General features: G+C 49.2%; 1 protein-coding gene across 1 annotated transcript in view; it reads right to left on the bottom strand.

Annotated features, from left to right (window-relative positions):
- Positions 1-23,865, bottom strand: part of RAB4B (RAB4B, member RAS oncogene family) — a 29,010-nt gene extending 5,145 nt beyond the window's left edge. The window contains exons 1-6 of the mRNA XM_083754354.1: positions 23,675-23,865; positions 18,695-18,775; positions 17,640-17,754; positions 16,909-16,971; positions 15,697-15,851; positions 2,670-2,765 (exon numbers count right to left, since the gene is read on the bottom strand). Coding sequence (XP_083610480.1) covers positions 2,670-2,765; positions 15,697-15,851; positions 16,909-16,971; positions 17,640-17,754; positions 18,695-18,775; positions 23,675-23,690 — 526 coding nt within the window. The 5' untranslated portion in view covers positions 23,691-23,865. The remainder of the gene's footprint in view (positions 1-2,669; positions 2,766-15,696; positions 15,852-16,908; positions 16,972-17,639; positions 17,755-18,694; positions 18,776-23,674) is intronic.
- Positions 23,866-24,277: the final 412 nt, after the last annotated feature.

Below are 24,277 nucleotides of genomic sequence, written 5' to 3'. Positions count from 1 at the left end.
TAAGGGGACAATCGGACCAGAAACTATTAAAAGAATGGGGTTGTGCTAAAGAGTATTTGAAAAAACATTGTTCTGGAGTCAGTATATTGGTATGTAATGAATGATGCTTTACAGGGTTAAAGAACAAGAAAAATGATGTAAAAAAGCATAAAGATGGAAGTAATCTAATTAGACACAACAATACAGTAAGAGTAAATATTTTTGGAGGTCTTAGAACAAAGGAAGGAAGTCAATTTGTGTTTATGTATGTTATGATATGGTTTTGCTTTGTAGATGTGTGTTTTTTCGTTTTTGTTTAGTCTTGTTTCCTTTGCCCCCCTTTTTTTCCTTTTTTTCTGTTTTTTTTCTTTTGTTTGTTTGTTTGGTTTGTTTTGTTTTTTATGTGCCAGGGATTTTTGTCTGTATAGTACTATTTTGGACTCAATGTTTGTAATTTTTGTTACGATTTTGCATTGAAAATAAAAGCTTTAAAAAAAAAAAATGAATACAAGCTACAGTGGCGCTCTAACGCCGCCCTTGATGTTCCATCCAAGGTGAACCCCAGTGAAATTCTTTTGCATCTATGGCAGATCTTGCAAGATATCAGTACCAACGTAGCAGGGAAAGGGATTTTGGACATTCCGTCAGATAGCTGGAATTGAATTTGGCAGGCAGTTCTGCAAACAAACAGCTAGTACAACCCTGAAATAAAATTTGGAGCCTAACATGGTGCCTAAATGTCTTAACTGGATATATGAAACAGTAAAGCCTTGCCGGAGGTGTGAAATGGCAAATTCTGAGATACAACGTACATTCTGGATGTATCCCCAAAATCAGGAAATTCTGGGAATATGTAGCAGTGGAAATGGAAGCAATAACTGGCTATGCTCGACATGGATGCTTGAATTTTCCTATTTCAGTATATTAAAGGAACTGTGCAGGAAGAGGACAGGGAACTAACCCAAGGTCTGTCAGAATTATTATTTGACAGAATTGGGGAGGATATGTCAACACCAGCCATGAGAGAACAGGGGAACTAAAATCTGGGACACAGCATGCACTGTGAAGCTCACACAGATGGTGAGAAGCAGAGAGGGCAGGAAAAAAGATGATTTCTTAATTAAGAAATGGAGCCTTTTCATGATGCACTTAAGAATTTGTGTTTCTTAGAACCTTGCAATATTATTTTATTGTGTTCAATTTTGGTAGGGAAATTCTGTCCTATATGTTTAGCTCTCGATAGATATGCCTTTCTGTTAAAGCAAGGAATTGGGGGGGGCAGTTAAACGACTTCCTCAAAACCCCAAGTCCCCACCACAGCCTCTAACTAAGGCCAGGATAATGACCATTGACACAGGCACCATACACAGGTTTGCTGAGGCCAGGTGTTCCCAAAACCCATCCTCGGGAAGGGTGAAGGGCAAGGGTATGCATAGTTTTATTGTTCTTTGGGTGGCGGGTACTTAAGAGTAAAACTTAAAGGTAAATGGACCCCTGACCATTAGGTCCAGTCGTGGCCGACTCTGGGGTTGTGGCGCTCATCTCGCTTTACTAGCCGAGGGAGCCGGCATACAACTTCTAGGTCATGTGGCCAGAAGGACTAAGCCGCTTCTGGCAAACCAGAGCAGCGCACGGAAACGCCGTTAACCTTCCCACTGGAGTGGTACCTATTTATCTACTTGCACTTTGACGTGCTTTCGAACTGCTAAGTTGGCAGGAGCAGGGACTGAGCAACGGGAGCTCACCCCGTCGCGGGTATTCGAACCGCCGACCTTCTGCTCGGCAAGCCCTAGGCTCTGTGGTTTAGACCACAGTACCACCCGCGTCCCTTACGGTGCCTGGGACTAAATCTGATAAGCGGAGCAAGTTGATGAACTTGGGTAACCTCAGTATCAACCTCCCTCTTTGCGAAATGTTGATGATATATCAGTGATGTATCAATGCTGCTTCTGGAAAAGTATTACAGGAAGGGGGGAAAGGTCTTAAAAGAGCTTGTAACCTATGTTCGGGGTTCTTACTCTGTGTGGGAACCTGCTGCACAGCAATAAAGATGGTGGTCTACTGACTGCTGTTTTGCTTCAAATTACTTGGTTGGAACTTCCTTCTTTTACTAACCACGTAAGACCTGCGGGGTACTTGCACCTCGATGAGCAGGCCTGTTGAATATGCTCTCACCCTAGAATTTTTGCGTAACACTTTCTATTTTTCTTTTATGTGACATTGGCTATCATACTTTGTTATGTCACAGAGAGGAGGGAGAAAGGTTGTTTTCTGCTGCTCCAGAGAAGCGGACACGGAGCAATGGATCCAAACTACAAGAAAGAAGATTCCACCTAAACATTAGGAAGAACTTCCTGACAGTAAGAGCTGTTCGACAGTGGAATTTGCTGCCAAGGAGTGTGGTGGAGTCTCCTCCTTTGGAGGTCTTTAAGCAGAGGCTTGACAACCATATGTCAGGAGTGCTCTGATGGTGTTTCCTGCTTGGCAGGGGGTTGGACTCGATGGCCCTTGGGGTCTCTTCCAACTCTATGATTCTATGTTATAAATAAAATACACGCTAATAATAATTTTAAAAATAACCGAAGGGGGAGAGAGAGAGAGAAAATGAACCCCTTGGAAGTCACGGCCATTTTCACCCAACGTTCATTTTCATTTGGAGTCGGGCGGGGAAAGGAAATCAGCCCAGGTACCTGATTCAATTTTGTTCAGTATGGTCCTTGCACATTTCAAGAAAGCTTCCTCCACATTCTCCCCGGTCAAGGCGCTGGTCTCGAGAAACATTAACTCTGCCAGGTTAAAGAAAAACAGACACAGGATAAAGATTATAAATTTGGGCCAGCCTTGGAAGATGAAGCAAAGAGGGTGTGAGGAAGCAGCCCCTCCTCCTCCCAAATCTGGGGGGAGGGGGGCATTTCCCAGGGAGAATGAGAGCAAAAAAACAGGGCTTTTTTTAAAAAAAAAACTGCATTAAAAACTCCAGGTCTCCCGGACTCAAGTCTTCCCCCACCCTTTGCCTCCATGTCTCAAGAGTTAGCCACTGCAGGAGGAGTCACAAAATGCCGTTACTCATTAACAAGCTGAGAGGGTGCAGGAACCTAAGCTGAGCTGCCTTCTGCAAGCCCAGAGAGGGGCCGCCCCAAAACCACCCTGCGAAGGCACTTCAGCAGCCCCTTGCCAGGCACAGCTCAGCCGTCCTTGGTGGTGCCACCACAAAGGCGGCACAGGAAGGAAGCGCAGCAGCAGCACCTCAGCAAGGTACGCCCTGATCAAGCGGTGAGGAGGGGAAGGCGGGGGGAGGAAGGGAAGGAGCTAAGAGCAAGAGAAGAGTCTGCTGGATCAGGCTAATGGCTCATCTGGTCCGGCACCCTGCTCTCACGGTGGTCAAATATCCCTAAAGAATCCAGATAGACTGCCTCTGGACCTGGAGGTTCCATAAGAACCGAACAAGAGCCTGGCTGCTGTATCGGGCCAAGGGCTCATTGTCGCCGGAAATCACACCCCCCCCCTCATTTACACGTGTACTGCACAAGCACCACACACATACACGCATCCCCCTCCCTGACCCTAGAGATGCCCTTTTAGAGGGTCATCTCTTAAAAGCCTTCCGTAGATAAGGAAGCGCTCGACTGACAGTCTTTCGCCATAGCGCTCCGCTTCGCTCTATTTTTACTGTGAGTAGACCGGGCGCCTGAACTTTAGGTCAAACAGCGGCAGCCTCAGCCAATCACCATTATCAAACAGCGCCCCTTGCGGCGGCCACGCTGGTACTGCAAGCCGCAAGCGTCTGTTCCCTCTCCTTTTGACAGCTCTCAATACAATGTTTCCGAGTTCAATTGACCGTGACTGATCTAATCAAAATGTAGCAAGTTGCTTCCGAAAAGTGAAAGTACTTTGAACTTCAAGGACCATACTCTTTATAAATTCACCAAAAATCAGCCGTACATCGGATTTTCATCGGACCACTTTTATTTGACTACATATTACAAGGACTATCAAAGGGGGGTAACCTGACACATGGCAACCATAATCCTTCGACCGAGCGGTCACGTACTCTGCGGCGGATGTGACAACCTTGATTACCATCGTGATGGGCTCAGACAGAAGGCTATCAGTGACACAATAACTTGCATCTTTTAGTGTATTCCGCACGGACTTTCACAAAGGACTCTGACCGGATTCCCCTCAGGGGGCAGGAAACTTCGCCCTTCTCTTTTGTCTTTAAAATGACTCATGTGGGGAGGGGAGAGGAGACTCCGGCCAGGTGTCAGGGCACTCAGATTACCTGTGAAGCCCCTCCTCGACTCCTCCTAACTTTAATGTAATCATGATGTAAATATGATGTAATTCTGGGGGTGTAGCTTTGGGGATTAGCAACTAATAAAAGTTAGGGTCTTCCTTTGTTCGGGACTTCCATCTTGCTTCACTTCGTGGGCGGTGGGAGTCCTGTCGCGACAGTCTTTTCTTAAATAAAGACCGAGCCTACTGGCTGCTGTTTTGCTCTGAATTGCTCTGGTCGGTGTCTTCATTTGTCCAAGAGAGAGCCCTCGGACTTTCCTGTAACAGTTTTGGCGACCGTGCTCAGGGACACTTGGTTCTCCTGCAAAGGTGAGAGGGGAGATAGAGGGGATCGGGCGCCACTGGGCAACATTTGCCCGGGGATCCTTTTTCCTCTCCCTGCATCCTCTTTGTGGGCGGTAATCAACCGTCACCAGAAGCCCAACCAGAGAGAGCAAAGGCGAGGTAAAGCCGGCCAAGGAAAAGGATCCCGGGATCTACGAGGGACATCAACGGACGTGAGTATGGTTCTGAATAAGATACATTGGGAGGAGGGTGGAAGGTAACATCTCCACAACAGCCAAATCTTTCTCTTTATTTCCAACGTCACACCTAAATCTTGAATCTCTCTTTCTCTTTCTCTCTCCGTTTTCCCTTTCGGAGTGTGGCCAGGGAAAACGTGGTGCTTATTGTTTTCTGATGCCCTCTTTCGGAGTCGGCCAGAGGCGTCCCCTACGAATCTCTCTATCCTTTTCTCCCCCGTTTTTCCCCTCGGAGCGTGGCCGGGAAAAAACGTGGTACTTATTGTTTCCCTGACGTCCTCTCTCGGAGTCGTCTAGAGGCGTCCGTACAAACCCTTTCTTACTGTCCCTATTTATGCAAATGAAGCCGCCCCTCCTGCACGGCGACCTTTGTTAGGGATGACCCGTGTACGTGAGAACGCAAGGTCATTTGCTTCCTTTCAAAACTTTGTTTTCTCGGGTCCTGATCTGGCACTGCACTGCGCAGGCGTTCAGTAAGGAATCCGAACTTAATCCAAAGGCTAGGCAGGAGGCTGTTGTGGAGGGTAGAGGGGAGGTTCACAATTGGGGCCCCACACTAGGATTAGTCTTGTAAACAGTGCTGTGGTTTAGGTTTTCCGGGCAGAGAGACCCGTGGTTTAGGTTTTCCGGGCAGAGAGACCCGTGGTTTAGGTTTTCCGGGCAGAGAGACCCGTGGTTTAGGTTTTCCGGGCAGAGAGACCCGTGGTTTAGGTTTTCCGGGCAGAGAGACCCGTGGTTTAGGTTTTCCGGGCAGAGAGACCCGTGGTTTAGGTTTTCCGTTCAAGTTTGAGATCTTCAGGGATTAGTTCGTGATTTATGAATGAGAGAAATTTGTGTTGGTTCAGGATACTTTGGTTACTGAAGGAATCTTCTCTTCCGTTTTCTCTTTCTTTTCCCCCATTGTCCGTCCTCCTTGTGTGTGTGTGTGTTCAACCCCACTGTCTTTAACGAACTCTGTTAACAGAAATAGATAAATAAGAAGGAGAGATGGGAGCTCAGGCTACCAAGCATTCAGACCTGACTCCTCCCAGTGACAAGGCTTCCGCGGAGCCTTTCCACTCCAGGGAGGACTCTGATACCCCTCTTCAATTCGTCCTCCAAAACTGGAAAGGATTGAGGGGAAGGAAGGGACTCTCAAAGTCCAAGCTAAAGGACCTTTGCAACATCTTCTGGGTCGCTTTTACCCACCACCTAGAACCAACCTCCAGGTGGCCACCCCACGGCTCTTTTAATCTCGTAAAGATACAAGCTCTTAAATCCTATCTAGCTGACGAGAGGCCCCAACAACTATACTATTTAAACATTTTCATAGAAGCCCGCGTAGTGTTTCAACGGCTGCAAGCTCAAGTTGCCCATCAAATGCCTGTTCTAAAACCAACCGGACCTCCCCCATATGATGAGATTAGAGCCCAGGAGGAGCAATTGGATAGGACCCTTGTTCCTTTCTACTACCCGGAACCACGAGCCCCCCGACCGCCAGGACCCGGGGCAGGGGACAGAACAGGAACTAGCGGGGGAGGCGCAGGACTGAGAGAAGGCGTAGCAAACCAGCCCGCCACCGCTGCTGCCCTTTCCCAAAGTATATCCAATACATCGCCGCCCCACCCTTCTTCAAGCACATCAAACCTAGAAGGAGACCAAGTAAGCTTGGATCTTGGACCCTTACTCAATGGGCAACTTCTAAACGAAGGAAGAGAGGGACCCGTCTCCAGTAGAACTAGAAACAGGGATAATTTGCAAATCGGAGAAATAGAAGGTGCCTTCCCTCTGCGAGCATTACCTATACCCCCGGCCAGAGTAGGAGACCCACCCCGCATGGTATTTACTCATCAACCCTTCCTTACTTCGGACTTAATGAATTGGTCCGACAAGATGCCCTCCCTACGTGACGACCCTGACAAATGCCACCGCCAGGTGGCCACCATTTTCTCCACTCACAACCCCACCTGGGCAGATGTGCATATGTTGCTTGGGGCCCTATTCAATGAGGCAGAAAAGAGAGAAATACTAGCAAAGGCGGGGGAAGCTTTAACCCGAGAAGATTACCAACCAAATCGTCCCGCCTCGATGTCCCCACTGACCGCTCAGACGTTAATTAATGATCCTGACTGGGACTATAACACAGACAATGGCATATGGGGTCTAAAAATTTTTAAGAAGGCCATCCTAGATGGTATTAAAGCTGCGGGACAGCGAACCGTAAATTGGACCAAAGTCCAAGCCGTCCTTCAAGGACCTGATGAACATCCCTCCGACTATTACTCAAGACTAGTTTCTGCTATTAAGACCTGGGGTGGAATAGACCCAGAAAGCCCACAGCATGAGGTAATAGTCAAAGGATTCTTCAAGGATCAGGCCAATGCCGACATCCGAAAGGCATTAAACTCTCATCTTGGGTATGATGGAAAAACCATAAACGAAATCCTTTCCATCGCGAAGTCTGTATTCAACTCAAGAGATGAACGGAAGAAGAAGGATCTAAAATCCGACTCTCCCCGGGTGTTAGCCTATGCAGCCGGGATCCCTACACCCAAAGAGAAATTTAAGCTAGGAAAATCAGATTTACCTGACGACCGTGTCTGCTTCCACTGTGATGAAGTAGGGCACATAAAAAGATACTGCCCTCTTCTGATAGGAGCCAGGAGGGCAGAGTTTAGAAATCCGAAGCCATACAGGTCAGAGTACAGGGAAACCACCTATCCCAGACCTAGGGAACCTTCCTCTCCACACGAACCAAACCGACCCCAAGCGCAAACACAACCCTACTCAGCACCCTCACAGCCACGGCCTCGGAACCCACCTCACGACGTCACAAATCCCTTCAAACACGGTAACCGTCCCACGAACCCAACTCATGAAATGGTGATGGAGGAATACCAAGAACATTGACAATTAGATGCAGATCCCGCCTCTTTCTCTTTTCTTTGTCCCGTTCTACAACTATCCTCTTCCGACCCAATCTGCACAATGCAAATCGACGGACAGTCCTACGATTGCCTTTTGGACACGGGTGCCACCTACTCCACCCTCACCAATAGCCATTTAACCCCCGGGGAAGAAACCAGAACCGTAATGGGACTGGATGGAATCCCTCGGAACTGCCCTCTCTCCAGACCTGCAAAAGTTTCTGTCGGACCGCTATCTGTTAAACATACCTTCTTATTGACATCTAGCCCCGTCAATCTCTTGGGGAGGGATCTGCTCTGTAAATTAAACGCCACCATACAATGTGGCCAAGAAGGCATTTTCTTACATATGCCAAATGAATCCATCTTCAATTTCCAAGGAGTCCTACAGGAAGCCCATACCACCACAATTGATCTTCCGCCCGAATTGTTAGAAGGTGTCTCCCCCTCCTTATGGGGAACCGAATCAACCTCTGTCGGACTCTTAAAGTCCGCGGTGCCAGTCAAGATTAACTACAGAAAGGATCTACCCTTCCCATGTACTAAGCAATACCCCCTTCCTCCAGACGCAATAGACGGACTGGCCCCGATGATCGATGAATTCCTGAGGATGGGAGTTTTAGTCCCATGCGCCTCTCCCTGCAACACCCCTCTACTTCCCGTCAAAAAGCCCAATACAAATCCTGTCAAATGGCGCCTCGTCCAGGATCTCAGGCTCGTCAATTCTTTTGTTATACCCCGACACGCGGTAGTCGCCAACCCACACCACCTCCTAAGCACCATCCCAGAAGGAACTGTGGTCTACTCTGTCATAGATCTATGTTCTGCCTTCTTCAGCATCCCCGTAGACCCAGAAAGCCAATTCCTCTTTGCTTTCACCTGGCAAACAGGGCAGTTAACCTGGACTCGACTGCCCCAAGGATATGTAGAGTCTCCAGCAATTTTCTCATCTATATTACACCAAGATCTATCAGACGTGACTCTGCCAGGAGGCTCAGCCCTGAGACTCTACGTTGATGACATTTTACTCTGTGGTAAGGATCTAGAATCCTGCAAAAAGGACACTATAACTCTCCTAAACCTACTAGCACAGAAGGGACACAAGGTATCCCCGAAAAAGATACAATATTGTAAGAAAGAGGTGAAATATCTTGGCCACATGCTAGGAGAGGGCACCCGTGCGCTGACCACAGACAGAATTGAGGCAATAACCAAATTACCCCTACCAAAAACTAAAAGGCAACTCCGGGGTTTCATCGGAATGAGTGGATTCTGCCGAGCATGGATTCCGCGCTACGGGGAATTCACCCGCCCCCTTACAGCAATGACACACGACAATGCCCCAGACCAGCTGCAGTGGTCAGCAGAGGCACTTGAAGCCTTCGAATCTATTAAGAAAGAACTGCGGTCCTCCCCTGCACTCGGACTCCCAGATTATAGACTACCTTTTTCTCTATTTGTGCATGAGAATAAGGGAGTAGCTTCAGGCGTCCTAACACAACCCTTCCAAGGGAAGAATAGGCCTGTCGCTTATTACAGCCTTCAACTAGACACCACTGTACTAGGAAATGTAGGATGCCTTAGAGCCGTGGCAGCCGCAGCCCTGCTCCTAGAGAAGGCACAAGAAACTGTCCTGGGACACGACCTAACTGTCAACGTCCCCCATGCTGTTGCTACTCTCCTTAGCCTACAAGGATGCCAACGTTTTACGATACAACGATTAAACAGATACGAGGCCATCCTTCTCAGTCCTTCAAACGTCACCATAAAAAGAGTAAATTCGCTCAACCCCGCAACCCTTCTGCCCCTCCCTGACGATGGCACCCCACATCACGACTGCTCTCAAATAGTCCGCCATGTAGAGAAACCACGAGAGGATCTTGATTACCTCCCTTTACCTGAACCAGATCTCATCATGTATACTGACGGGAGCTCCAAGGTTATAGGAGGGGTACGGAAAAGTGGATATGCCATAGTCACCGATAGTGAGACCCTGGAGGCTCGACCGATCAATGCAAAATATAGTGCACAAGCGGCAGAACTTATCGCCCTGATCAGAGCTTGTGAATTAGGAGCAGGACGAAGGATCACTATCTACACCGATTCGAAATATTGTTTCGGGTTGGTGCATGCTACCGGGCAAATCTGGTTACAGAGAGGTTTTTTGACTACAGCAGGAACGCAAATTGCACACGCCTCCCTAGTACAGCGCCTCATGAACTCAATACACCTTCCGGCAGCTATTGCAGTGGTACATTGCAAAGCACATACGAAAGGCAGGGACCCAGTCTCTAGAGGGAACCAACGGGCTGACAGCGCAGCCCAGGAGGCAGCCCTCCAACCCCCCCCCGGCAGATAATGAGTTACAAGGATCACAAGTCTTATCAGACGTGGATTTCGCAGAAATGTACAAAACTGCAACCCCAGAGGAGATTAAAGGATGGATAGAACAAGGAGCCCACTTGGAAAATGACGTTTGGTATTTCCCGGATAAAAGACTCATAATGCCCAGACTATGGGTACCCAAACACTTGAGAATCCTGCACCAACGTACCCACTGGGGCAGACACAAACTTATAGACACCATACAACGCTGTTGGTACGCCCCAGGGCTTGCTCTAGCCGCTAAAGCTGCCGTAAAGAATTGCCATACTTGCCAGAGCTTTAATCCGAAACATACTGCCAGATGCCCACCAGGGGCAAGACCATGGGCTTTTGTCCCATTTGAAAGTCTTCAGGTAGATTTCATAGACTTACCCCCTTGTCTCGGCAACAAACATGCTCTCGTAATTATCGACCAGTTGACTGGGTGGGTAGAGTGCTTCCCTACTCGTAGAGCTACTGCCCACATTGTTGCAAAGATCCTATTACAAGAAATCATACCCCGCTTCGGAGTTCCCCGACACATAGACAGCGACAGGGGTTCCCACTTCACATCAGAAATAATCCAACAGGTTGCAAACGCCCTCGGAATTAAATGGAAGCTACATACTCCATACCATCCGCCCTCCTCCGGGCAAGTAGAAAGAATGAACCAACAGCTTAAATCTCAGCTAGGAAAACTTTGTAAGGACTCTGGTATCAAATGGGTTAATGCCATTCCACTAGTCCTCCACAATTTAAGAGCATGCCCTCGTGGAAACCTCAAATTATCTCCCTATGAATTACTATTCGGAAGACCATCCCCAGTATATAATACCCAATTTCCAACATCAGAACTAGAGGTTGGAGAGACAGAGTTAACTAGCTATGTAATACAACTCCAGAAACAACTCACTCTTTTACACCGATACGCTGCCTCCAGCCAAAATATTCCCCTTGATGAAAACATTCACTCGTATCAACCAGGGGATTGGATACTAGTGAAGACTTACCATAAGGTACCCTTGCAGCCCAATTGGGAGGGCCCCTACCAGGTACTTTTAACCACTCCAACTTCTGTTAAGGTAGCAGAAAAAACAGCCTGGTTGCACCACACCCGCTGCAAACCCGCATCACCACCCGAACCCACAGCAGACGACTCGCCCTACGACACACCAGCGCGCCCAACAGACGACGACACCGGCACCGAGGAGGACCAACAGACCGGACCAGATCGGGGCACGAATCGAGCCCAACAGACCGGACCAGATCGGGGCACGAATCGAGCCCAACAGACCGGACCAGATCGGGGCACGAATCGAGCCCAACAGACCGGACCAGATCGGGGTACGAACCGGGCCCAACAGACCGGACCTGACACATCAGCCCATTGGACCTCCGAACTAATCACATCAGCCGACCGGAACAACCGACCCCCTATTCGCCTCAAACTCCGTAGAACAGACGTCCGCATTTGACAGCTCTGCAGTTTGACAGCTCCATTTGACAGCTCCGCATTTGACAGCTCTGCAGTTTGACAGCTCCATTTGACAGCTCCGCATTTGACAGCTCTGCAGTTTGACAGCTCCATTTGACAGCTCCGCATTTGACAGCTCTGCAGTCTGACAGCTCCGTTTGACAGCTCCACAGCCTAACGACACCCTCTATTCGCAATGGCAAATACCATACCCACTCTGCTCGTCCTTTCTCTTACTTCTACTCTCTCCCAACACCCCATAACCACACACGGCTCCTGCCCAGGATTACAAATGGAATACAAATATCTGGACTTCGGAATTGTTGACATGGTGAAAAGAGGGACACCGGACCGCCTGGGGGATTTTGAGTTCTGCCTACCCGAAACCCGCGTTCTCCTTCGACATGCCATATTACCGACCCTCGCTGCTCACCAAACTTGGGAACTTTTTATTCGCTCCCCCTCTTACATGCCACTGGGCAAACTCATCCTCACCAAAGATGGCCCTTGGAACCGAGCCCGCTGCCTCAATGGTTCTTACGTACTCTTTTCTGATGGTACACCCAAACAAACTCTGAACTGGACACTTCTAGACAACGGTGGTACTGAATCAGTTTATACTGACCGGAATCACCCCACAGACCGCCTAATTCATGGGTTTTACTGTCAAAGAGTGGATACCACCCCACGCCAAACCATCCTGCAAGGAGTTTGCCTCCGAAGGTACTGCTGCGTCTGGGACATCGGATTCGCTTCCGGTTGGGACGGGAAAGCGTACCTTGAAGGCTGGCATCACTCCGTTACACCTCCAGCAGAATGGGACACTACTGGACCCCAAAGATGTGGGGGTCTCACCACAAACCTCACATACCTGCTCCGCCAAGACCCCCTTCACCCCGCCGGTACCGCACCTCGACAAAGGGGGGAACTGTCAATATCTGAAAACCCCAACAATAATGACTTTTTGTCCACTTGGCATTCCAACACCTATGTGAAACTGATCTCTCAAATTGCTAAACAGACGACAACCAATGAGTGTTGGATTTGTGCCAATGCTCCTGCACACCTCCACAGCGGCATACCATTTCTTGGAGTACCCCTCACCCTGCAACAACATCTCTCCGCTGACGTACAATCCTGGAACCTGACTGCCGTGAACTTGACTTACCAATACATCTATCTAACTGGGCCCACAACAGGTGACCTTTGCCGGAAGTTCAGCGGGAATGACAAAGTTATCGGCGATAGTACTTGTAAGTACACCATTGACATTACTTTAAACGGAAGGATTACCCTATGGCACCAGAACAACCCCTCTATCCACCCCAGTTTAATGTCTGCATGGAAACGCGTAATGAGCTTACCTGACCCCTGGAGCCCTTCCCCGGTCTCCCAATGTTTCTTCCGTGCTTTCCTCACTGGCCGCATAGACTCGTGTTTACAAGGGCTGTTCTGGGTTTGTGGCCACCGCGGCTATGTATGGGCCAGTCCCCACTCCCGCGGCACTTGTTACCTTGGCCTCATCCTACCTGGGGTCCGGGTCACACAAAACCTACCCCCCGGGAGAAAACGCAATAAGAGGGCAAAGGACTTATCGCAACTCTCCGACGTAGCAGCCAATAGTGAAACTTATGGCCGGGCTCTCTTTCCTGCGTATGGAGCCGGCTCCAATCACGTCGATATCCTTAAATTAACGGACATCCTACTAACTTTCATGGAAGAGTCCAATGCGGCTACTCAATCTATCCTGACAGAATTGACGGAAGTCAGGCAGACCGCGATACAGAACCGCCTTGCTTTGGACTACGTTCTTGCCTCGACTGGAGGCGTTTGTGCCCTCGTCGGAACCGAGTGCTGCACACACGTGTCCGATCAAACCCTTAATATCACTGGACACCTTAACAACATCCATAAACTAACGGATGAGCTTAAAGACATCCAACATGAAGGACTGTCAGATACTCAGCTGTGGAGCTGGCTGCCTGGGTCAGGTTGGATAAAACAACTCCTAGGGAACGGACTCCTGATCCTCATCACTGTGACCATCTGCATTGCTGTCTTCTGCTGCGCAATCCACTGCTTCCCGATGTGCTGTCAGACCTGCGGCTCTTGCCTTCCGACTCTTCGCCCACTATCAGCTACTGCCCACAGACTGCCGGTACCAGGAACCCAGGCGACTCCCATCGAAATGGGACCTCTGAAGAACTTCCAAAATCTGGATTCTAGGTATGACATGTCAGACTTTTATTGATTGTACGGAGAGAAGGATTGCGCGGTTTTCCTACCTTCGCAATCTTATCTCCGAAGGGGGGAACTGTCGCCGGAAATCACACCCCCCCCTCATTTACACGTGTACTGCACAAGCACCACACACATACACGCATCCCCCTCCCTGACCCTAGAGATGCCCTTTTAGAGGGTCATCTCTTAAAAGCCTTCCGTAGATAAGGAAGCGCTCGACTGACAGTCTTTCGCCATAGCGCTCCGCTTCGCTCTATTTTTACTGTGAGTAGACCGGGCGCCTGAACTTTAGGTCAAACAGCGGCAGCCTCAGCCAATCACCATTATCAAACAGCGCCCCTTGCGGCGGCCACGCTGGTACTGCAAGCCGCAAGCGTCTGTTCCCTCTCCTTTTGACAGCTCTCAATACAATGTTTCCGAGTTCAATTGACCGTGACTGATCTAATCAAAATGTAGCAAGTTGCTTCCGAAAAGTGAAAGTACTTTGAACTTCAAGGACCATACTCTTTATAAATTCACCAAAAATCAGCCGTACATCGGATTTTCATCGGACCACTTTTATTTGACTACATATTACAAGGACTATCAAAGGGGGGTAACCTGACACATGGCAACCATAATCCTTCGACCGAGCGGTCACGTACTCTGTGGCGGACGTGACAACCTTGATTACCATCGTGATGGGCTCAGACAGAAGGCTATCAGTGACACAATAACTTGCATCTTTTAGTGTATTCCGCACGGACTTTCACAAAGGACTCTGACCGGATTCCCCTCAGGGGGCAGGAAACTTCGCCCTTCTCTTTTGTCTTTAAAATGACTCATGTGGGGAGGGGAGAGGAGACTCCGGCCAGGTGTCAGGGCACTCAGATTACCTGTGAAGCCCCTCCTCGACTCCTCCTAACTTTAATGTAATCATGATGTAAATATGATGTAATTCTGGGGGTGTAGCTTTGGGGATTAGCAACTAATAAAAGTTAGGGTCTTCCTTTGTTCGGGACTTCCATCTTGCTTCACTTCGTGGGCGGTGGGAGTCCTGTCGCGACAGTCTTTTCTTAAATAAAGACCGAGCCTACTGGCTGCTGTTTTGCTCTGAATTGCTCTGGTCGGTGTCTTCATTTGTCCAAGAGAGAGCCCTCGGACTTTCCTGTAACATCATCTAGTCCGGCATCCTTTTCTCGCACTGACGTAATAATACGATATGATACTCTTTATTGTCATTGTCCCATACAGAACAACGAAATTGAAAAAAGAAATCTACATAAGACATTCAAAACCAACAAGCCTGCTACCCCAGCTATCCCAACCTGGTTAGCTCCCTATAAACTCTTGATACCCCGTTTTTAAAATACAATATACCCCCATAGAGACTCCTTTTACTGCGTTTAAAACCAAAATCACATTTGGATAGTAACTGTTTCTTAGGCGGCTAGTCCTGGTCTTTATAACCCTGGACCTTCTTCCAGAAGGTAGAAGCTGAAAGAGATCATTTCCGGGGTGCACACTATCCTGCGCTATCTCTGCAGCTTTCTTATGGCACCTGGAAGCGTAGATTTGATCCAAGGTGGGAAGAGTGCACCCAATTATTCTCTCCGCAGTCTTTACAACCCTGGACAGCATTGTTTTTTCCCTCACCGTGCAGCCCCCAAACCACACACATGGACCATAGGTTAATACACTTTCAACAGTACAATTGGAAAATGCCATTAGCAGGTCCTTTGAGAGACTGTTCCAATGGGAAGCCCGCAATCAGGATTCGAACACAAGCCCTCTCCTGCGGTTTCCAGAAACTGGGATTCAGGAGCATGGCTGCCTCTGCGCACGGAGGAGAGAGCAGAGGCATTGACAGGCTTCTCCCTCCATGGGTGTGTTGATTATACCCCTCCCCAGCAACCCCCCCCCTTGCATATGTTACCGTTCTCCTGAGCAAAACGAGATGCTTCCAGAAAAGTGACTTCCCGGTCGGCATCCAGGTCCTTCTTGTTGCCGCAGAGAATAATGACTATGTTGGGGCTGGCCAGAGTCCGGGCGTCCGTCAGCCAGTTGGTCAAGGCATTGTACGTCTCTCTGCTGCAATACGGGACCAAAATTGGGTTGGGGGAAGACAGGAGTGCACCCATCAGGCAGGCAGAAGAAAAAAGAGAGCGCCGAGTAGTTAGTGCATCAGACTAGGGCCTGTAAGAGAGAGCTATTCCCCCTGGCTTCCAATTTGAACTTAGCCTGATCTTTTATTCCCCTTCCTTCCCTTCCCCCTCCTCTTCTTATGAAGATTACCCGCTCTGGGATCCCACAGCTAATTCTCCCCAGGCCTCCTCACTGGCCCAAATAGGACTAATTCAGCTAGCTAGCCCTGGTGGTCATCTAATGTTTATTGGATGGATTTCCCCCCTAAATCGATTTTTGAATTCTGAATTTATTTTTTATTCACGTTTTTTACTGTATTTTATGTTTGGGTTTTTTTGTTGCATCAGTTAAGTGTTTTAAATTTGTTGTTAGCCGCCCTGAGCCAGGTTTTCTAAACTGGGAAGGGCGGGGTATAAATAAAAAGTTGTTGTTGTTGTTATACGGGGGGAGACCGTGGGCCAGCCACTGCCGCTCTCAGCATCTCCTACCAATGCATAGGGTTGCTCTGGGGATTAAATGAGGACTAGGTCCTAGGAGAGGGACACGGGTGGTGCTGTGGGTTAAACCACAGAGCCTAGGGCTTGCCAATCAGAAAGTCAGCAGTTCGAATCCCCGCAATGGGGTGAGCTCCCGTTGCTACCGGTCCCAGCTCCTGCCAACCTAGCAGTTCAAAAGCACTTCAAAGTGCAAGTAGATAAATAGGTACCACTCCAGTGGAAAGGTAAACGGCGTTTCCGTGCGCTGCTCTGGTTCGCCAGAAGTGGCTTAGTCCTGCTGGCCACATGATCCGGAAGCTGTACGCCGGCTCCCTCAACCAATAAAGCGAGATGAGCGCCGCAACCCCAGAGTCAGCCACGACTGGACCTAATGGTCAGGGGTCCCTTTACCTTTACCTAGGAGCTGGGAGAGACCAGGGTTCGAATCCCCACTCGGCTGTGGAACTCCCTGAATGGCTGCGGAGGGTGGGGGGCAGTCAGGAAGGAAGGCCACTGCAGAGACATACCTGGTGATGTCGTAGACCAGGAGCGCCCCGGCTGCGCCCCGGTAATAGCTTCTCGTTACTGACCTAGAGAGAAAGCAGTTGAAGGTCTCAGATGGGGCTAAAAGCGACAGGATGCAGACACGCACTTTTTAGGCAGTGATGCTGTAGGGACTTCCAGGGAGGCGAGGCGACTCTTGCTTCTGAGCAAAAACGCACAGGGCTGTGCCGACAGAAGCCCCCTCTCAAGACACAGGGGCTCCCCCTGCCCACCCCCGACCGCTGCTCATCCATACAGGTCTTGAGCTTCTATTCAAAGCGGGTGGGCTTCGTATCCTGCACTCAGGGTTCGCCAGCTGCAGCCCCTTTTGACAAAGGTGGCTTGAACCCTGGACACCTTGCTCCAGCAACTTGCAGGCTGGATCACTGCAGAGCACTCTATATGGGGCTGCCCTTGAAGACTACAAAACTTCAGCAGGTCCAAAATGCAACGGCCAGATGTTTTTTGCATTTTAATATTTTGTTGGAAGCTGCCCAGAGTGGCTGGAGCAACCCAGTCAGATGGGTGGTATATAAATAAAAAAAATCATTACTATTACTATTAGCAGTGTAGCAAAGAGAGCAATACCACCAGTCTTTGGCAAATTGGTGATCATGCAGCTTCATGAGCAATGGGGGTGAAAACCCTGCGATGCACACTTGGGTATTTCAAATAAATTCCCAGAAATATGGACACGGAGGATCCTGCTGCTTACCTAAAGCGCTCTTGCCCAGCCGTGTCCCAGATCTGGAGCTTGACCGTTTTGCCACCAACGTTCACAACCTTTGATCCAAATTCCACCCCTATTGTGTGGTTGGAATCTTGCTTGACTGTAAAAGTGCAGAGAGAAGGGGGTGCGGAATGAGCAACGGGCAGGAAGGCTCAGCCACAGAAAGACATAAGAACTTCATAAAACTTCTAGCATGTCACGTAAAACACTGCAATTCAGATGTTACCTGTCCCCAAACCCTGGAGAGAACAGTGCCTGCCTCTCCTCTTTCAGCTGAACAGATTTGGGGCAGAGGCGACAGCCGAAAAGGTGGCTCATGTGTTCAGGGTGAAGGAAAAAAGAGATGTCAGTTTCAGGTGCAGGGAACAAGGCTGGCGATGGGAGGAAAGAGGCCTCTAGGTTGTTCCTCTGCAGCCTTTTGCAACACAGGAAGGAAATGGCGGAGATCTTTACCTTCCATCTCTGACTCACTCTCTTCACATCTGTTAGCCAGCCTTAAGTGCTCGGCAGCTACAAACAGCCTTGTCAACATGACGTTTTTCATCTCTGTGCATGGCCTTGCATCAATCTGCCTTGTGCTCCAATAAAATGCAGGGCAATAATAAAAAAAAAACAGAGTGGCGTTTTTCTGAGAAGATTTACAGCCACCATCTCCTGTTATTCAGGCACTTTCTATCATATCCTTTAAAAATCTCATTACCGGTTGCTACAAACAGCAGGAGGGAAGAAGGCTGCTCTTGTCCTGCTCGGATCCTGCCTGCTGATTCCCAAAAGTGGCATCTGGTTGGTCCCTGTGAGAAGAGGAGGCTGGACAAGATGAGCCATTAATCTGACCTAGGAGGTTCTTTTTATGTTCTCATGTGTTCTTCCAGTGTGCATTTCTAACCCGATCTAGAGAGCTAGCTTTCTTGTTTCTGTCATTTTAATTTGGCTTTCAAAGTTGTTTTTCTTATACCGGCTTTTTGTTTCCAACTCCTTGCAAACTGGCACATGCCTAGAAAGGTGGAATGCAAAGGCGGCAACACACAAAATAAACTTACATTTGTTCTCTATGAACTGGTGGAGGAGGCAAGACTTCCCTGTTCCGGCACTTCCGATCACCAGGAATTTGAAGAGGAAATCTGGAAGGAGAACAAGAGAGAGTGAGAGTGGCCTGGCAATAAGAGGCTCAAAAATGAATGTAGGTTGGGAGAGACCTGGGCAGGAGGCTTAGGAGACCAGTGGTGTCCCTGTACTAGCAAAGACCACCAAGGCAGTTTGTAGACAAAATGGCAGGACACCAAACCTCCTCCTCTCACACAACAGCAGAGGCATCCCACGTCCAGTGATACACAGACCATCGCATGGTAGCCACAAAAGCAGTCAGGAATTCACAGGCCCCATTTGTGAGGTCAGGAGTCTATTTTGTCTCACTCTGCAACCACTTGACTTCACAGGCACCCCCAGGAAAAATCAACACCATCACTGCTTCAGATAAGAGCTGCTAGCCCCAGCCCAAGATTAACTCTCCCCTTTTGCCTTCCTCCTCTGTTTCCTAGGAAAATATTTTGGGAGCTGATGTTGCACAGCTGTCCGCAGTGAGGCAGCGGCCAGAATAGAAGAAAATGTTGTCCTCTCCAGCTGGGCTGCAAAGAACATTCAGCTCCATCTGACAGGCATGCCTGAGAAGAGAGTGGCAGAACTCAACATTTCTTGCAGAGAGTGAATTACATTTTTCCTTTCAATGGTCCTCAGCCAATGTCTTTATACACCTCCTCTGCATCCAACCGCCTTCTTGCACCGTGGGCACCACAGTCCTCTTACACTCGTGAACGCCAGCAGCTGGGACTTGGGGCGTTCTTGCTGAAAAAAGCAGGACATACTTGGAAGCACTGAAGAACTCCTGCCCTGTTTTTGCTGTGGGACAACTGACACAGCTGCAGCTCTGCAATCTGAAGGGGCTCAGAATTCTTGCTCCAAGTTCCATATCAAGACGGGCCCAGTTTCTGAAGCTCCTATCAACTACATCGTATTTCCATTCGCGCACCAGTCCCTGAAGGATTAAGAAGCGGCGCTCTGGGGCAGCTTTCACAAGCAGCAATTAAGTTATTTGTCGTTCCGGCACCTGTGCAATTCGAACACCCTGCCCCACATCATGCAGAGGCAGCGATTACGAACATCTGTGCACACTTATGCCACACCCACTGTTTCCCACCCAGACACCAGGCAAGGGGGCTCAGGTCTGAAAAGGCAAACACAGCAAACAGCATTTTCACAGCTGGGTCTGTCAATAGAACCTCTTCAGGTACTGCATTAGCCAGAGCAGAAACCCCCCCATGGATGGGGAGGGAGGGACTCCCACACATTTAAAAGGACTGTTTTGTACAGCCCTCAACTGGGTTTTATTTGTTCGTTTAAGGGTTACAACACTAAGAGGTATTTTTAGCACTGGCTTCCCAAGGAAGGGTTTGGAAGCCTCACAGACAGTTATGAATTACAGCTATTATTTATCTGTGTAGCCAAAGCCATCACAAAACAAAATAAATAAAACAGAATAAAATTCGTTATACAGGTAAAATAAGTATTAAAAGCACACATTTGGTCAGAGTCTGTTCTCTTGAAGAATTTAACTTATAATTCCCACAAACTTTTCTCCTTAAAACTGCCACTCCAAAGGCAAAACAGGCCACATTTTCAGGGGTGTAGGGGGACCTGTTCCCAAATAAAATCTTAACCAGATACCCAATCGATCTCTCAACTCTAGACAGGAGGAGCCCTAGAATTGTAGAGTTGGAAGGGCCCCCAAGGGGCATCTAGTCCAACCCCCTGCAATGCAGGAATCGCAGCTAAAGATTCCCCAACAGGTGGCCATTTAGAAACTTCCAATGAAGGAGAATCCGCCACAGCCACCTTCCGAGGGAGACCGTTCCACTCTCCTGCCGTCAAACACTGAATTAGTCAGGTCAGAGACTGTCATGAGTTAGTGTTTAAACGACACATAATCCCCAGTTCTTGGCCAGGCCATACATTCCTGCAGCATTCCCCGTTTCAGCCATGCACTGACCACTTTTGCAAACAATAAAATAAAAGACATTCCCACTCCAATGCCATTTACTTTGAAGAGCCAGGTCGGCAGATGACCCTATTGTCTGCCATGGGGCACTTATGCTGCTGGAGGATCTTGCTCACCTGCCATGCAGGTAGTAAGGGTATCATAATTAGGGCTGTGATGTGGGCTGCCACTGCTTCTTTCCTCAACATGGTGGTTGTTTTTTCCAGGATGTGCGACTTCTGTGGGCTGATTTTACACGAAAACACGCAGGGAAGAAAAGGTACCTAAGCCTCCTTAATGGAACATAATGAAGGTCATTACTGGGGAGGTGAAGGATTTCAAATAGGAAAAGGGCATAATTACACCCTAATCCACCTCTTCCTGCTTCCCTCAATTTAGGAGCGCAGGGGAGGCGAGGAGAGACAAATGTGCTCCGACCCGCCCAGCCGGCGTCACTTGGAGTTCTGTTCACAACAGAGTCATGTTCTGAGAACAGGAAAGCAAAGACAGGCAGCGATTCTGCTGAGCTGCAATGCAAAAAAAAATATACGTTTGCTTTTTTATAGGTGGGGGAAAGGGAATTGTAGAGTCAGAAGAAGCACCCAAAGGTCATCCAGTCCAACCCCTGCAATGCTGGTCCAACCTCTGCTTTAAAATCTCCAAGGAAGGCGAGTCCACCACCTCCCAAAGGTGTCCATTCCTCCATTGAACAGCTCCCACTCTCAGGAAGTTCTTCCTAATGTTGAATCTGGGCACCACAGTTCTGGGCACCACAGTTCAAGAAGGACACTGACAAACTGGAACGTGTCCAGAGGAGGGCAACCAAAATGGTCAAAGGCCTGGAAACGATGCCTTATGAGGAACGGCTAAGGGAGCTGGGCATGTTTAGCCTGGAGAAGAGGAGGTTAAGGGGTGATATGATAGCCATGTTCAAATATATAAAAGGATGTCACATAGAGGAAGGAGAAAGGTTGTTTTCTGCTGCTCCAGAGAAGCAGAAACGGAGCAATGGATCCAAACTACAAGAAAGAAGATTCTACCTAAACATTAGGAAGAACTTCCTGACAGTAAGAGCTGTTCGACAGTGGAATTTGCTGCCCAGGAGTGTGGTGGAGTCTCCTTCTTTGGAGGTCTTTAAGCAGAGGCTTGACAACCATATGTCAGGAGTGCTCTGATGGTGTTTCCTGCTTGGCAGGGGGTTGGACTCGATGGCCCTTGTGGTCTCTCTTCCAACTCTATGATTCTATGAATCGCAATCTTCTTTCTTGTAACTCGAATCCATTGGTTCGGATCCTACCAAGTAGCAGAGAGCAAGTTTGCTCCTTCTTCCACGTAAAGAGAGTCTTGCTCAGGTTTGTTTCTTGGCTGTGACCCAGCCCCTCTTCTGGGTGCAAGACACTGGGCGACCTTCTTGGAAGAGGGTGGGAGGGAGGTGCAAAGGGAATCACTTTGGGGTGACAGGTATGAAAACTGCAATGTTACTCTGCCAGGTTGACAAGGGACTCGGACACAAGAGTCTCCAAGCCAGCCTTAGGAAAACACAGGAAATTGCCTTGTCAGGCTCATTGGTCCATGGAGCTCAGTATGAGTTTGAGTTTGGATTTGATATCCCACTTTATCACTACCCAAAGGAGTCTCAAAGCGGCTGACATTCCCCTTTCTCTTCCTGCCCCACAACAAACACTCTGTGAGGAGAGTGGGGCTGAGAGACTTCAGAGGAGTGTGACTGGCCCAAGGTCACCCAGCAGCTGCATGTGGAGGAGCGGAGACGCGAACCCGGTTCACCAGATTACGAGTCCACCGCTCTTAACCACTACACCACACTGGCTTTCTATTGTCTACACTGACTGGCAGCAGTGGCTCTCCAGCATTACAGGCAGGGAGTCCCTCTCAGCCCTGCCAGGGATTGAACCCAGGACCTTCTGCACGCAAAGAAGCTGTTCTGTACCACTGAGCTATGGCTCTTCATCGCCTACCTCAACCTGGCACCCTCCTTGATGCTTCGCCCTATAACCCCCGTCAGCTCAGGCCACAACAGCTGTTGGCACCCACAACATCTGGCGGGCACCTGGGCCATGCAAGGCTGCCCTTGGAGCTTGTTCCTACTGCCCCCTTGAATAGCCTCCCCCAGAAGACTAAAGCCAATCACTGCCAACGGTCTGCTTTAACCCCCAACATGCCCAAGATAAGCCCCCCCCCCAAATATTATTATTCATTGAATTCATATACTGCCCTCCACCCAAAGCCCACAGAGCATTTTAGACTATGGAAATGCAAAATGTGTAACGTTCATCTTATTTTTTAAAAAACCACAATATTCCCCTCATGGATACCCGCCCCCCCTGTCCTGGTAGAGATCCCAACAACCGCTCCAGCAATAATAATAATAATTTATTAGGTGCGTTTGCCTCTCTTTAACCTCGGGGCGGTTCTCAGCACAGGAACACAAAACACATCGCAAAAGAAACAAAACTAAACCAATGACACCCTCCACACCCACCTCGCCTTATCTCTAAGCTCAGAAGGACCCCCTCCCTCACAGAAAAAGCTCCCTTCCGCAGAAGGGAGGCCAAGACACCCCCCCAAAAAAAAAACCCCACCCTCCGCCCCTGCTGCACCCAAGAAACCCCCCCCCCCATTAAAAACACACCCAGGGGGCAAGCGGCGCCCTCCCCCACCCCATAAAAAGCCCTTTTGGGGTAGCACAAGAGTGGGGGCTTCTCCACACACACACACACACACACCCCATCCTCACGACAAGACCCCACCCCAAAAAACCCATCACAATCTAAGTGATGATTTAAATATACTTATTTAGGGAAATGACAATGGGGACAATATCCGCCTTACACCCCCCCCTCACCCAACTTCTCCCCCCGTCAGGCCCCCCTGGTCCTGCTGCCCCCTCAAGCCACCTCCTTTGAAACCCCCCACCTATTCAGGAAAGACCCCCCCCCGACCCTCTTTCCTCTCTCCCTCGCCTCTTTACCGTAGGTCTCGGACATGGCTGGGCCGGCGGGGAGCTGGGGGGGAGGCGGCCCCTCCTCTCCTCCTTCCTCTCCTCTTCCTCCGCCGCCTTCTTCCTCCTCTTCTTCTTCTTCCTCTCCTTCTTCCTGCCCGGAGCCTGGAAAGCGCTTCGTGCAATATGGCGGCGCCCAGCCGCTTCCGGGTTGTCGCGCTCTTATAGCGTCTCCCTCCTCCGGCGGAGCTTTATAGCGTCACGCAGCAAGCGCGGGCGTCGACGGCGCAAGCGAGCCCCGTCCGAGCCACGCCCCTTCTCTTCCCTTTCCCGCGCGCGGCTGGAGCGAGAGCGCCCCCTGGCGCCGCGGTGCAGTCCTGGGCGGATGGATGAATGAATGGCTTTTATTATCACCGTTTCATTTTGCAGTGTGTTATTGCAATGTGTTATAAAAGCGGGCGGAACCGTGATGACGACGGACAAAGTTTAAAATGTGGAAAACAAGAAAATATGTTTAAAGCAGATTGGAAAACGTTTATTGAATATATGGGGGGGATTGTGTACATTTGAAAACGCCGGCAGCATTAAGATAAATTCAACAGTGTGAATAAGTTTTGATGGGTGTAATAATGG

Source organism: Podarcis gaigeae, assembly GCF_964106915.1.
Source record: "Podarcis gaigeae genome assembly, chromosome: 8".
NCBI lineage: Eukaryota > Metazoa > Chordata > Lepidosauria > Squamata > Lacertidae > Podarcis > Podarcis gaigeae.
This window is presented reverse-complemented; position numbering and strand designations above follow the sequence as displayed.